The sequence below is a fragment of the Choloepus didactylus genome, chromosome 1 (genome assembly GCF_015220235.1).
Source record: "Choloepus didactylus isolate mChoDid1 chromosome 1, mChoDid1.pri, whole genome shotgun sequence".
In the NCBI taxonomy this organism is placed as follows: domain Eukaryota; kingdom Metazoa; phylum Chordata; class Mammalia; order Pilosa; family Megalonychidae; genus Choloepus; species Choloepus didactylus.
Window position 1 is genome coordinate 210,088,684 of NC_051307.1, and position 15,198 is coordinate 210,103,881.

At 35.9% G+C, this 15,198-nt stretch overlaps 1 protein-coding gene across 9 annotated transcripts in view; it reads left to right on the forward strand.

The window, feature by feature from the left end:
* Nucleotides 1-15,198, forward strand: part of CCDC66 (coiled-coil domain containing 66) — a 91,231-nt gene that overhangs the window by 42,409 nt on the left and 33,624 nt on the right. For all 9 annotated transcript variants that reach the window (XM_037798623.1, XM_037798631.1, XM_037798638.1 and 6 more), the window contains 4 exons: nucleotides 6,371-6,533; nucleotides 6,710-6,813; nucleotides 8,470-8,594; nucleotides 9,014-9,115. In XM_037798623.1, coding sequence (XP_037654551.1) covers nucleotides 6,371-6,533; nucleotides 6,710-6,813; nucleotides 8,470-8,594; nucleotides 9,014-9,115 — 494 coding nt within the window. The remainder of the gene's footprint in view (nucleotides 1-6,370; nucleotides 6,534-6,709; nucleotides 6,814-8,469; nucleotides 8,595-9,013; nucleotides 9,116-15,198) is intronic.

Sequence of the window (15,198 nt, forward strand, 5' to 3'; positions counted from 1 at the left end):
CCCCATCTGTTCTTTTGTGTATAGGGTTTCAGATGTCCTGTTCTCCAATTCATGAATCATTTCTTCTGCCTCTTCAGATCTGCTGCTCTATGTCACCATTGTGTCTTCATCTCTTGTGTTGTGCTTTTCATAAGTTCTGCCAATTTTTTTTTTTCAAATTTTCGACTTCTTCCTTGTGTTCGCCTAGTGTCTTCTTTATATCCTTCATCTCTTGCCATAACTTCCCTCAACTTGTTGAATCGACCTTTGGATTCATTTTTTTAATTGATTTAGGAGATTTGTTTGATTAATAATTAGCTGTTTCAATTCCTGTATCTCAGTTGAAGTTAAGTTTGTTCCTTTGACTGGGCCATATCTTGATCTTTCCTAGTGTGGTTTTTCGTTTTCTGTTGTCTAGGCATCTGGTGTCCTTGAATGTCCCAGTCAGGTTTTTCCAGACCAGAGGAACTCATGTTTCAGGAGGAGGTAGTATTCAGTATTAGGTTTCCCTGAGGGTGGGTCCTAGAAGATTGGCAGACTTTCCTGTAAGGCCTCTAGACTCTGCTTTCCCTGTCCAGTCATGCAGGTGGTGCTTGTCAGCCTGAAGCCCCGCCCCCCCGCCACCATCCCACGTAAAGAGGTGTGGTCCCTTTAATTCACAGTGGACCCTCAAGGGGTGGAGAGTGTCAGAAGCCAAGCTTCAGATGTTTCTGGTTTGTTTGTTTACCCCCTGGCCTTGGGGTCTGAGTTCTCTGAGGGACAGCAGCCATCTGAGCTGATCCTACCCCCTTTTCTTAGGGAAGATACACTTTCAAGGGAGTTATCTTCTCCATTTGAATTCCTCCTTTGTCTTTCTGGCACTGTGTTACCACAGAATTGAAGATGCCTGAGACTTTCTCTAATAGGCTGCTTAGAATGAGAGAAAAAAAAATGGAAACAGAGCAAAAGCCCCTTTTCAGAGCCAGTCCTCAGCCCCTCAGTTTTCTTGGGACACAGTCCGGTCCTCCAGTCTTCTGAAAAGTCTCTGTTTTTATTTATTTATGTGTTTTTCCCCCATCAGCCCTGTCTCCTCCGTGCTGGAAGGAGTCTGCTTCCCTTCCTGCTCCATGCTTGTAGCTTGTATTCAGTATCCAAATGTGTTAATTAAAACTGCAGTTGGAGCTTGGTTGAGTTAATTTCCCTGCAGCCTGTTTCTGTTTTTCTCATGGCAGTGTTTCAGCTCAGCCTGCTCCGTCCGAGGGGCAGGGGCTTTAGCTCCGGGTTTGCAGAGCTTTACTTACGATTCTGTGCTACAGTCTGAGGCGTTCCCTCCATTGCAGACTGGTGTAGGATGTGTGTCCATTCACGGATGTCTCCCAACAATTGTTCCAGAGTATTTATTGGTTGTTCCTGGTTATTTATTAGTTGCTCTAGAGGACTGACAAGTTTCACACCTCTCTATGCCGCCATCTTGCTGCGCCCCTGATGGGATGTTTTTGATTACTAATTCAATCTCTTTCCTAGTAATTGGTTTGTTGAGACCTTCTTTTTCTTCTTCAGTCAGTGTAGATAGTTTGTATGATTCTAAGAATTTGTCCATTTCATCTTTGTTACCTAGTTTATTGGTATCCAGTTGTTCATATTATCCTCTTATAGTCCTTATTACCTCAGGGTCGGTAGTAATGTCCCCCTATTATTTCTGATTTTTGTTATTTGTATCCTCTCTTTTTTTCTCTGACAGTCTGGCTAAAGATTTGTCAATTGTATTGATCTTTTCAAAGAACCAACTTTTGGTTTTGTTGATTCTTTTTTTTCCTATTTCATTTATCTTTGCTGTAATCTTTGTTATGTTCTTCCTTCTGCTCACTTAGGGTTTAGTTTGTTCTTTTCTAGTTCTTCCAGTTTTGAAGTTAGGTCTTTGACTTGAAGTCATTCTTTTTTAATGTAGTCATTTAGAGCCATACATTTCTCTCTCAGCACTGCCTTCGCTGTGTCCCATACGTTTTTGTATGCTGTATTTTCATTTGCCTCATATTGTTTCCTAATTTTGTTTCTGATTTCTTCCTTAATACCCATTGGTTGTTTAAGATTATGTTGTTTAATTTCCACATATTTGTGAATTTTCTGTTTCTCCCTCTTTTATTGATTTCTAGCTTCAGTCTGTGTGATCAGAGAATATACATTGTATGATTTCAGAATTGAGTTTATTGAGACTTGTTTTGTGATCTAAGGGTATGGGTTATCCTGGAGAATGATCCATGTGCCTTGGAGAAGAATGTGTATTCTGTTTTAGTTGGGCACAGTGTTTTATATATGTCTGTTAGGTCTAGTTGCTTTAGTGCATCATTCAAGTCCTGTACTTCTTTATCGATCATCTCACTAGATGTTCTATCCATTATTGAAAGTGGTGTGTTAAAGTCTCCTATTAATGTAGAACCACTGATTTCTCCCTTCAAATCTGTCAGTATTTGCTTCACATATTTTCAGGCTCTGCTGTTAGGTGCATAAATATTTATAATTGTTACATCTTCCTGTTGAATTGTTCCTTTAAGAGTATGTAGTGACCATTTTTGATCCTCTTAACTGTTTTTGCTTTAAAGTCTATTTCATCCAATATTGCTGTAGCCACCGTAGCTCTCTTTTGTTTACTACTTTGCATTGTATATATTTTTTTGATCCTTTCACCCTCAGCTTACTTGTATCTTTGACTTTAGGGTGAGTCTCTTGCAGATAGCATGTAGTTGGGTCATGCTTTTTAATCCATTCTGCCAATTTCTACCTTTTGACTGGAGAGTAGTCCATTTACAATTAAAGTCACTACCAACGGTGCAGGACTTTCTTCTGCCATTTTGCTATTTTGCCTTTGTAAGTCTTATACTTTTTTGTCCCTGACTTCCACTAAAGCCTGCTTTTATTGTATTTATTTGCTTTTTTGTGTTGTTCCATATTGACTGCCTTCTCACTTCTATCTGGATATATTTTTCAACTTTTTTCCTTGTAGTTACCAGGGGGTTAAAATTCCACATCCCAAATATATAGCAATCATACTTGGTTTGATATCGACTTAACTTTAGCATGCACATATACTTTTCCTGTACTCCTCTGTCCCCCCACTGTATTTTTTGTACTTGTTAATACTTATATCTTTGTACATTGTACAAAAACCTAGATTTATCATTACTTTTTGTGCATTTGCATTTTAGCACCTGTGGGAAGTAAGAAGTGGAGTTACAGCTTTTGTTTATCTGAGAATGTCTTAATTTCTCCCTCGTTTTTTAAAGATAGTCTTACCAGATATAAAATTCTTGGCTGGCAGTTGTTTTCCTTCAGCATTTTAAGTATTACAGCCCTCTGCCTTCATGGCTCCGTGGTTTCTGATGAGAAGTTGGCAGTCAATTTAATTGGGACTCCCTTGTATGTAACATGTTGCTTTTTTCTTGCAGCTTTCAGAACTCTCTCCTTGTTCTTTGCATTTGAGAGTGTAATCAATACATGGGGGTGAGGTGGGGGTGGGGAAGTAGTTTTCCTCATGTTTAACCTGTTTGCTGTTCTCTGAGCTTCTTGGATGTGCATATTCACATCTTTTGCCAAATTTGGGAAGTTCTCTGTCATTGTTTCTTTCACTGTTCCTTCTGCCCTTTCTTCTCTTTCTGGAACTTCAATAATGTGTATATTGGTCTACAGATGATGTCCCATAGGCGTCTTAGGCTATTTTCACTATTAGTATTTATTTTTTCTTTCTGCTCCTTAGCCTGACTCATTTAAAATGTCTTGTCTTCTAGTTCACTGATTCTTTCTTCTGCCAGCTCCAGTCTGTTCTTGAAACCCTCCTGGGCATTTTTTCATTTCAGTTATTGCGGTCTTCAACTCCAGTAGTTCTGTTTGGCTCATTTTTAAAATTTCTGTCTCTTCACTTAGACTCTCATTTTGTTCATTCATTGTTTTCTGTATATCCTTTAGTTTTTTCTCTGTAGTTTCCTTCATCTCTTTGAGCGTTTTTAAGATAAATTTTGAAAGGCTTTGCTTGGTATGTCCACATTCTTTTCTTCTTGGTGTTTCTGTATTTTTATCCTTTTCTTTCGCATGGGCCATCATTTCCTGTTGTTTTGTGCTTTTTTTGTTGCACACTATATATTTTAATATTTTAAAATAGTAACTCTTGGATTTACTCCCTGGGATGTCTGTTTCTTGGTTTTGTAGCAAGCTGGTGATAGGAAAGATTTTCTTGAGCTTCAGCCCTTCTATCAGGGAGGTCTACTCTAGATAAATGGAATGTGCAGGGTTTTCTCTGTCTTTCTGGGCCTCTTGTCTTGCACTGGGCATTTTGTTGCTAGTTGTTTAGGCATTTCTGTTGGTAGGAGTTTCGTTATCTGCTCTGTTTCTCAGGAGACAGACCTCCCTCTCCCAGATATTTGACACTGGTAGCCTTTGTCCCAGACTGTCCTCTATGGGTTTTTTACAGTCCTTTCCTTGTCTCTTGCTGCTTTTGCCTCGAGGGCAGTTTTTGGGAGGGGATGTCACCCAGAAACAGGGCCAGAGACCCAAGAATGGGGTGCATATCAGCTCCCTAATATAATTTTTATGATATATCTATCCCTCTTTAGATCCATAGTCCCTCAGCTTAAAGCTGAAACTAGAATACTTTTAAAAACTTAATACAATGCCTGCACTTATAAAACAGAAAGAATCTGTTCTATAGGGAATTCTTAGGGAATCAGGAAGGGCTTCAAAGGCTTCTCCTTTGGCTTCCTGACGCTCAGCCTTCCTGGCCTTCCAGCAAATGCAGCCCTTCAGCTAACTGTCCTCCGCAGCCCTGAGCAAGCGCTGCATCTTTAAATCTCTGCTACCTTCACCCTGTCCGTGGAGGGTTGAAACAATAGCTGTCAGTGCTGCCTTTGTCCAGGGCAGGTTGAAACAGTAGTTGCCCTCAGAGCCAGGAACCAGCAATCTGAAATTTCTGATCAAAAGCCATGTGATCTGCTGTGCCCACCCCTGTTCTTGGGGAGAAGGATTTTTATGTCCCTTTTTGTCACCAGCAGCTAGTCAGGGCCTAGACTCCACAGTGGTCTGCTGTGAGAGTTGGGGATGGGCACTAGTAGCTGCCATGTGGAGAGGGCAGTTTACAGTTATTTACCATAGTTTATCTGCCTCTTCTTTCCATTCTTCTCTGGATGCTGTGCAGTGTTCATCTGGTCTCTGGAGTTTCAAAATAGTTGTTTCAGACAGTTCCTGCCTGTTTAATAGTTGTTTTGGTGGGAGGACTGAGTCACAGAGCTCCTTATTCCACCATCTTCCCCAGAAGTCTCCAATACTATCTTTTTAACCAGTGATTTGGAAGGAATAATGGAGTGTAATGTGTTTTCTGTTTTATAAGTTCAGGCATTATATTATGTTTTTAAAAGTATTCTAATTTCAGCTTTGAGCTAAGGGATTATGGATCTGAAGAGGGATAGATATATCATCAAAATTATATTAGGCAATAATGAAATAAATAAAGATAAAAGTAACTCCCTCCTCTTGATGAATGCACAACTATGTGGTATTATGAGCTATTGATTGTATACTTTGGATGGATTGTATAGTGTATGAATGTATCAATAAAATTTCATTAAAAAAAAAGTAACAGTCCTTCTGGGAGTCCTTTCCTCCTCCAGGATCTCCTATATACTCCCAGAGTACTCAAGATGGATTTATTTGCCCTGTCTTGGTCTAGATTTTTCTTTGTAAAATGTGGGAGCTGGATTTTGTTTTTAAGGCTAGAATTCTAACTCAGAGGGAGAAAACCAAATACTTACTAAGTATGATGACAGAGAATATCAACAAAGTTAAAAGTAAAATTTGCTGAATCATGTAATGTCCTGCATATTAGGTATACTTTCTTTTCATTGGGACCTAGCACTTTCAGGTGGTTTTAGAACAGTTTTTGAGTGAAGCAGATGAGCTCTCTGTAAAACATTAGGTGTAGATATTATAGCTACGGTGTAGAGACAACAGTCAATGATAGTTTTCCACTTACTTCACAATTGTACAAGAAAAATAGGGGCAAGGTTATGAGGTTTTCATGAAGCTATTAACATTTTTTCCCCTTTAGATTGTTATGTGTTTGTGTTATAACTCATATTGTTTGTAAACGTATGTTGGCAAGAGTAAATGTAGGTTTAATTTGTTTTCTTCCTTATTTCATGCAAGAGCTTGTATGGAGATGGCCATGAGCAGGCCATTTAACTTCTGAGCCTCAGTTTTCTTTGTTGCCAAAAGGGAATTCTTAATACCCACCTCAAGAATTACTGTGAGAAATAAATTAGGTAACGTGTAACACTCTTCTTTAAACTGTATAGCAGTATGTCAAGATATGGTATTGTAGTAGATATCATTTAATGTTAATTTTAAAACATGCATTTTTACCTTTTAGGTCAGTGTAATCTACATTTAAACAGTATTCCTAATCAGCCAAAGAACGAGAACATTATGGGACTACTAGAAACTGAGGCTGTTTTAACTGTCACAGATGAAAATAAATCTGTTTTAAATAAACGTCAAGAGACATCTAAGCAGTGTGAACAGGAAATTACCATGTATGTAACTCATATTTGTTATTATGGAGTTATCTTAGGGATACAGCTTTTTTACTTCATGTGAAATACTTTGAAGACTTAGAGCCATTTGAAAGTTTATTAACATTTATGGAGTAAGTTCTTTGTAGAAGTGTATAATGTTAAGTTTTCTTTTAATTGTTTTGTTTTTGCCATAGAGAGAATATATGGATACCAGGTGACATATTCAGTACTCTGGGGGAAAGAGAATGTGATAGACGTTTGTTGGAAGCAAAAAAAGCCCAGTGGAGGAAGGAGCTAGGTAGGTAATTTTTATAGCTTTCCTTCAGTGTGATGATATCAAAAATCTTTTTTTTTTTCTAATTAACATTTGACAGCTAGAGTAGTTCTCTGTAAATGTGTAAGAACCATGTGGTTTCTTATTGCCTTAGGTTGTGTTTTTTTTGTTTGGAACTCAGCAGCGTGCACCAAAAGCCAGAGATGAGTGTTAGTGTCACCATTATCATTATAGAACCCCCCCCCATAGCTCAAACCAGAGTTCTTAAACTTTTCTTATTTCCCAAGATTCCTTTTTTATATTTTCCCATTACATAAATCCTATTATGGGTTTAAAGATGGTTTCATTTAAAATAATGGATTTCATTTTTAAAAATTTCATATTCTAATTTTATTCAGGAATTTCTAATCAACATATTAATCAGTATATTCCTTGCAAAAACAAACTTACTGCTTTTTGACAGCTTGTGATCTTGTGGACCTTATAACAGAAAAACTTTTACTTTCTGTTAGGGTCTTGAAATATTGATAATAACTGAGAAAGTCATGTTACTTCTTGTACTAGATTTAGGATCCAGGTATAGCAGTTTGGAAAATACCTGAAGTAGAAGCTGTATTTTTCAGGAATAACTATATCAAAGGCATGAGGATAGGCCTAATAAGTCCTGTGAGGCAATCAGTAACCCTTTTGTAATAAGTGATTTAAAAAAGGGGTAAGCAGCAGAAGTAGAGAATGAACTGACGTTGGGCATCAAGGTAACAGAAAAATGAAGAATAGTAGCAGTATCGGAAGATTTGGAGGTCTGATTGTATTTATATCACAGTTTGAAGTTTAACTGTTTCTGGACTAAATATTTTCCTTCAACACAAATTTAGCTTATCAAAACACAATACCAGGCTTACTTCTGAAATATTGAACTACCTGGAAATGAATGAAATATGTTATGTTTTCAGTATCTTAAAAAAACTATTTTTTTTTTACTCGATTCTGTTAGAAAAGCACATGTTTCTGTGACTAAGTCATGCTTTCATTAATTTTCTTAGAATTAAATCTTCACATCTCTGAATTTTGTAGTTTCTTAAAATAGTTATTAGGGATTTGGGCCTTAGTTATTATAGTCACATGGTTTTATTTTTTACTTTTCAGCAGTTATAAATAATAATGGTTAATATTTATTAAATATTTACTTTGTGCTAGGCCCTATACTGAGATGGCATTATTACCCCCATTTTACAGAGGAAGATATCGAGGTTTAGAGAGGGTAACTGCAGTTGCCGATAGTCATATACCTAGGAAGTGATTGAGCTTGGATTTGATCTCAGAGTTCTTGACTCCAGAGTCCTAGCTTTTACTTGTCTTACTGAATGAATATAACATTAAAGTAGAACCTCAGAATAATTAGCTCAATGTTAGTTACTCTGACTGAAATTGTTCTAATGATAATTTGTGGTAATAAGCATTTTTATGTTCATTTGTGCCATACTTAAATTTGGTTCTGATTAAATCATTTCTTTTACTCCACATTCTAAAATTCTTCTCTTCGTTATGAGTTAATCTCCCTAAAAAATTTTTTTGATTAGATCTGCATTGAGATCTGTACTCTTTAAGAAGGTCATTATTGTTCATGTAATTTTTATTTACAGTTTTTGTACATTTTTAAAAAAAGGACATTATTTGCAGATGAACAGGTTGCTTTAAAGAAGAAAGAAAAAGACTCTTCTGAAGAAAGGAATAATAATCCTTGGAAAAAATCTGAAAGTGACAAAATAGTATGGGAAAAACTTCAAATTCTTGACCAGTCTAGGGTAAGAGCATCAAAATCAAGTGTTTATGGAGCATAAGAGATTTTGTTTTAACTGCAACCTTTAAAATGCTAAGCTGTGTTCACATTATAAAACTTGTATGTAAAAAATAAACTTTTTCATATTGCACTTTAAAACAGTTTTATTCAATTTAATTGTGACCTCAACAAGCATCTGTAAGGTGTGTTGTTACTTCAGTAGTTGAGGGTAAAGGCACCAGACACCTTTAGGCTCCTATAAAGGAGCTCTGCCATTTTTTAAGTGATTAAAAAACTACCACTAACCTTGGGGTACCCACAGTTTGCTTATCAACTGTTAAGTACATAGTAGTTATCTCTTGGGGAGAGCTATTGTGATAAATTTTGGCTGCATTTAATTTTAGACAAAAAAAAAAGTGCTGTTGTTTTTCTTTTTGTTTTTAGGCTTCTGCTAGCTCTTTAAGCATTCTGTCACAGTCTCCAAGTCAGGTGATATCAGTCCAGGCTGATGGACATTCAGTGCTTAGAGCCAGTCACGTTTTGGAGGTAAGTTCTATGTGCTAGTACTTGGAATATTTAAACCCTTTATTACTTGACCTTTAAACAACTTACTTTCATTGAAGGAATAACACTAAATATCCTTATTTTCAATGAGCAGTAAATGTTTACTGAGTGTGTTATGCTCATGCTCCATAAATTAAAAAAAAGTCAACCATTTCTTTTTATATGTGTAATCCCAGTAAACATTTACAATTTAACAAATAATGCTGTAACCTAAAGGGGTGATTCTGATGGCAGAAATTTTCAGCACTGTGACCTCATTAGGTATATTTCTTGTAGAATCCCTCCAGCTTAGATCATGTGCATGGGTATCTGCTGTGCTGTATATAGGGCTGACTGCCCACATCCAACTGTTCTGTAGTCGTTGATAATTTTACCTAACAAAAGGAATGAAATCTGATTTGTAGTTTTCCATGTTTCCAAGAGCACTTTGTTAAAAATCAATAAAATAATCTTGATAAAAGTTATTTTAGAAAAATATTTGGATCTGGGTCATAATATTAAGTGTGTAAAGTTTAGAAGTCCATGCATACAGATGCCACAAAAAACCCCAACAAAAACTAAACCTTTCCTGAAGTTGGTGAGGATCAATTGTTAGTATATTTACTTTTCAGCATTAGGATTCAAGGGCTTGTAATGCTAAAAATTTTAAGTATTTTCAGTTGCCAAGTTTTGTCTGCATTTAATTTAAACGTTAGGGTTGAAATGTTAATATGTCTTTTATTACTCAGTTAGCATGACTCTTTAGGTCACTTGTTATCTGGGAGTAACTCATACTATGATCATTAATGCAAATGAAGAATTAACCATTTGAGGTGACTTAGATTTTGTATATTTTTCATTGTAGCATGTATCTTTTTAAAATATGCAACCTGAAAAATCAATGAAGTTATTTTTATTCTGTAGTCAGAAAGTGGGGGTGGGTGTTGGGAGAAGGACTGTAAAGGAAAATTGGAAGGACTGGAAAGGATTAAAGACGATGGGTATCTACTCATCGTTTATTATTTAAAGGCAGTTTTTATGCATTTTTGTGTGAATCTGATGAGATACTGAAGGGATGCTATTGAGGAAAAATGAATTAACTCCATTAACACAAAAGCCCTCTGCAAGCAGTTGGCTTCAGAAATCCCATTCATAGCCACAATTGTTTATACTATTTGAATATTTAGTTAGACACTTTATGTAATTGGGAGGGGAAGAACTTTGCTTGCAGTCCGTCAGCAAAGCTTCTGTTTTTTTGGTTTTTTTTTTTTTTTGCCCTCTAAAGGTTTATTTTGAAAGAATCTCAAACTATAGGACAGTAATTCAAAACTTCTTACAGAACATGCACTCCCCTTGATACCCATATCTCCCAGTTTAACATTTTGGCACATTTGCTGTATCATTCTGTCTCTCCCTCTATCTTTGTCTGTCTGTCTGTCTCTGTCTTTCTTTCTGTCAGTTATCTATCTACTTTCTAAAATTTTAGCATGGGTTGTATATATCATGTTCCTTGACCACATCCTTTACATTTGCTAAGAACAAGGATATTCACTAAAGTAACCATCTTAAGTTACAGTTAACATGTTCAAGAACTTTAACATTGATGTAAAGCTTACAGTCTGTTTTCCAATTTTTTCATATTCCAATAATGTCTTTTTGAGCCTTTTCCCCTCTGTATCAGATCCAGTGTACGATAATATACTGCATTTAATTGTCATTGTCTTTTTAGTTGATTTTTTTTTTAAACTGTAGAGACGTAAATATAACATAAACTTTCCCACCTCAACCATTTCCAGGCAAACCATTCAGTGATAAACATATTCACAGTATTTCACTGCCTTCATCACCATCCATTATCAGAACATTCCCATCACCCCAGAAAAGAAATTCTACACCCATTATGCATTATTTTAAGGCTAACATTCCATTGTATGTATGTAGCACATTTTGTTTATCCATACATCTGCTTATGAACATTTGGATTACTTCCACCTATTGTCTGTTGTGGATAATGCCACTCTGAACATTGGTGTACAAACATCTGTCCAGGTCCCTGTTATCAATCTTTCATCGAGTATGATGTTAGTTGTGGGTTTTTCATATGTGTTCTTTCTTATGTTGAAGAAGTCCCCTCTATTCCTATATTTTGTAGTGTTTTGATCAAGAAGGGGTGCTGGATTTTGTCAAATTCCTTTTCTGTGTCAATTCAAATGATCATGTGGGTTTTTTTCTTTCATTTTATTGTGATACATAACTTTTTTTTTTTTAAAGGTTAAACCACCTTTGCATTCTTGGGGTAAATCCCACTTAATCATGGTATTTAATCATTTTGTTTTGTGCTGTTGGTTTCAGTTTGCTAGTATTTTGTTGAGGATTTTTGTATCTATATTCATAAGGGATATTGGTCTGAATTTTCTTTTCTTTTCATATGTCTGTCTGGCTTTGGTTTAAGGTGGTGGTGAACTCATAGAATGAATTAGGAAATCTTCATTGCCCTTCAGTTTTTTAGAAGAATTTGAGAAGGATTGGATTTAATTCTTTGACTGGTGAAATTCACCAGTGAAGCCATCTGGCCCTGGACTTTTCTCTTGGGAGATTTTTAATTACTGTCCAGTCTCTTTATTTGATACTGGTCTGTTGAGATCTTCTATTCCTTCTTAAGTCTGTTTAATAGTTGTGTATTTCTAGGAATTTATCCATTTCCTGTAGGTTTTCTAATTTGTTGGAGTAAAGTTGTTCATAGTATCCTCTTATAGTTTTTTTACTTTTGTAAGGTAGGTAGTAAAGCTGCCTTTCATTTCTGATTTTTGTTATTGGCATCCTTTCTCATTTTTCTTTGTCAGTCAAACTAGAGGTTTGCCAGTTTATGTTTTCAAAGAACCAACTGGTTTCCTTGATTCTCTCTGATGTTTTTCTATTCTCTATTTCGTTTACCTCTGCTGTAATCTTGATTACTTCCTTCCTTTCGCTCACTCTGGGTTTGGTTTACTCTTTCTAGTTCTTCCAAATGGGTGCTTAGGTTACTGCTTTGAAATCTTTTTTCATGTAGGCATTTAGAGCTATGCATTTCCTGTCAGCACTGGCTTTGCTGCATCCCATAAGTTAAGGTATGTTGTGCTTTTGTTTTCATTTGACTCAAGGTATTTCCTAATTTCCCTTGTGATTTCTTCTTTGACCCATTATTTGTTTAAGAGTGTGTTGTTTAATTTCCATATATTTGCAAATATTCTAGTTCTCCCTGTTATTTCTAGCTTCATTCCATAGTGGTCAGAGAAGATACATTGTATGATTTCATTGTTTTTTAATTTATTGAGCTTTGTGTTGTAACCTAACATATATGATCTGTCCTGGAGAATAATCCATGTGCCTTGGAGAAGAATGTGTATTCTGCTGTTGTTGGGTTAAGTGTTCTATATATGTCTGTTAGGTCTAGTTGGTTTAGAGTCTTCTATTTCCTTATTGAACTTCTGTCCTGATATTCTATCCATTATTGAAAATGATAGATTAAAGTCTCCTACTGTTAATCTAGAACCATCTGTTTCTCCCTTCAAATCTGCCAATACTTGCTTCATGTATTTATAATTGTTACGTCTTCTTGAATTGATTCCTTCATCAATATATAGGTTCCTAATTTGTCCCCTGTAACACTTTTTGACTTAAAGTCTTTAAATCTGATTTTAGTATAGCTTCTCAAAAATCTTTTCAAAAGAAAGCGATTACTGTTTGCAAAGTGTATGTATTTTTTTCAACCTTTCACTTTCAGCCTGCTGTCTTTGAATTCGAGCTTTTTACCCATTCTGCCAATCTCTGCCTTTTGACTGGAAGCTTGAATCCATTTACATTTGATGTAACTACTGGTAATGGAGGACTTTCATCTGCCATTTTGCTATTTTGTCATTGTAAGTCTTGTACTGTTTATGTCCCTCAAATCTTCTATTACTGCCTCCTTTCATATTTATTTAGATTTAACATCCTAAGTCTGTAACACTCACGTTTGATTTGATACCAGGTTAACTTCAGGTAGTATTTATAGGCATTGTTCCAGTGTTCTCCTTCCCCCTCATCTTTTTGTTGTACTTGTCGCAAATTATATTTATATATTATATGTCCAAAACCATAGATTTATCATTATTTTTTATACATTTGCATTTTAGAACCTGTAGGAAATAAAAAGTGGAGGTATATACCAACAAATACAGTATGATAGTACTGGCATTTATAATTACCAGTATGATTATCTTCCCTCAATCAAGCAGTCCCCTTATGCCTCTCCTCCCATCCTTTGGTCACCTCTAATATACTCCTTATCCTTGTTAATTTGTTATTTCTGGTCATCTCTTAAAAGTGATATCATGGGATATTGGTTCTCATGTACATTGATTGTTTTACTTAGTATAATGTTTTTAAAGTTCTTCTGTGTTGCAGTGTATCACATAGCTTCATTTGTATGGCCAAATAATATTCTACAGATACGACCTTTCTCTCTCTAAGCCCTCTACAAATAAATTCATTTTCCTCTCCCCTCCATGGCACATGATTCCCAGGGGTGTGAGTCTTCTTGCAGTGTGGGATACGGCCCGGGCATCGAGGAATTGAGAATGCCTTCTTGACGAAAAGGGGGAAGAAAGGTAACAAAATAAGGTTTCAGTGGCTAAGAGATTCCAGATAGAGTCGAGAAGCTATCCTCACAGTTACTCTTACGCAGGCTTCAGCTAGATATTCCACATGGCCACAGTATGCCAAACCCAAGTCAACAGTTGTCCTGAAAATCTTAAAGAAAACCCGTGTCCCTATCTGAGACTTAAAGTTTCAGTCGCTAAGTTTATTTTTTAGAAACTTAAGTCCTTCAGAATGTTCCTATGCCAGATACGTCCCAAAACCCACAGGTAACAAACTCTTCAAGAACATCAACCAGATGCATCCCCCTTCCCTATAACGTTGACACCCCTTTTCAATATGAACAAGTTAGGGTGGTCACTGCCTAGGTATCCCTGAAGATTGAGACAGTGATCAAACAAGAGGGAGAGGTAGCAGTAGACAAGATAGAATTTAACAAAGGATTATGAATACTGAATCTTTATAAATACATATATTTTTTAGTCTCTAGGGTAGTAGAACAGCTAGAAGGAAATAACTGAAATGGTGGAACTGTAACCCACAACATTCTTTGGTATTTGCTCTATAATAGCTTGTTAAATTGTACTTTGAAGGTTACCACTTTTCTGTGTATATATTGCACAATAAAAATTGTTTTAAAATGTCATAGATTGTGATAGGGCTGTAGCAGCAGAAATGGAAAGGAAGACATTATGATTCAATAGGGAAGCCTTTCATCCTCTTACATTCTCATGGCTTGTGGTCCAAAGACAATGTTTTTGGCCTTCCAAAGCCAAATATAAGACAGCATTAATCTATTGTAATTTATCAGTAACTCTTTTCACCTTCCAAATGAGGCTGTATAGAATTTTTTTTTTTTTCATTTTTATTGAGATTGTTCAAATACCATACAATTATCCAAAGATCCAAAGTGTACAATCACTTGCCCCTGGGTACCCTCATACAGCTGTGCATCCATCACACTTAATTTTTGTTCAATTTTTAGAAACTTTTCATTACTCCAGACAAGAAATAAAGTGAAAGATGAAAAAAGAAAAAAAGAAAAGGAAACTCTAATCCTCCCCTATCCCTAACCAACCCCCCTCAATTGTTGACTCCTAGTATTGATATAGTACGTTTGTTACTGTTTATGAAAAAATGTTGAAATACTACTAACTGTAGTATATAGTTTGTAATAGGTATATAGTTCTTCCCTATATGCCCCTCTATTATTAACTTCTAATTGTATTGTCATACATTTGTTCTGGTTCATGAAGTGATTTCTAGTATTTGTACAGTTGATCATGGACATTACCCACCATAAAGAATCAGACAATACCACCAATGTCAAGTGTCTAACATGCCTCTCCTATCCCCTCTTATCTGCATTTACCTTAGTATATCACCTTTGTTACATTAAAGGAAGCATAATACAATGATTCTATTAGTTACAGTCTCTAGTTTATGCTGATTGCATCCCTCCCCCAATG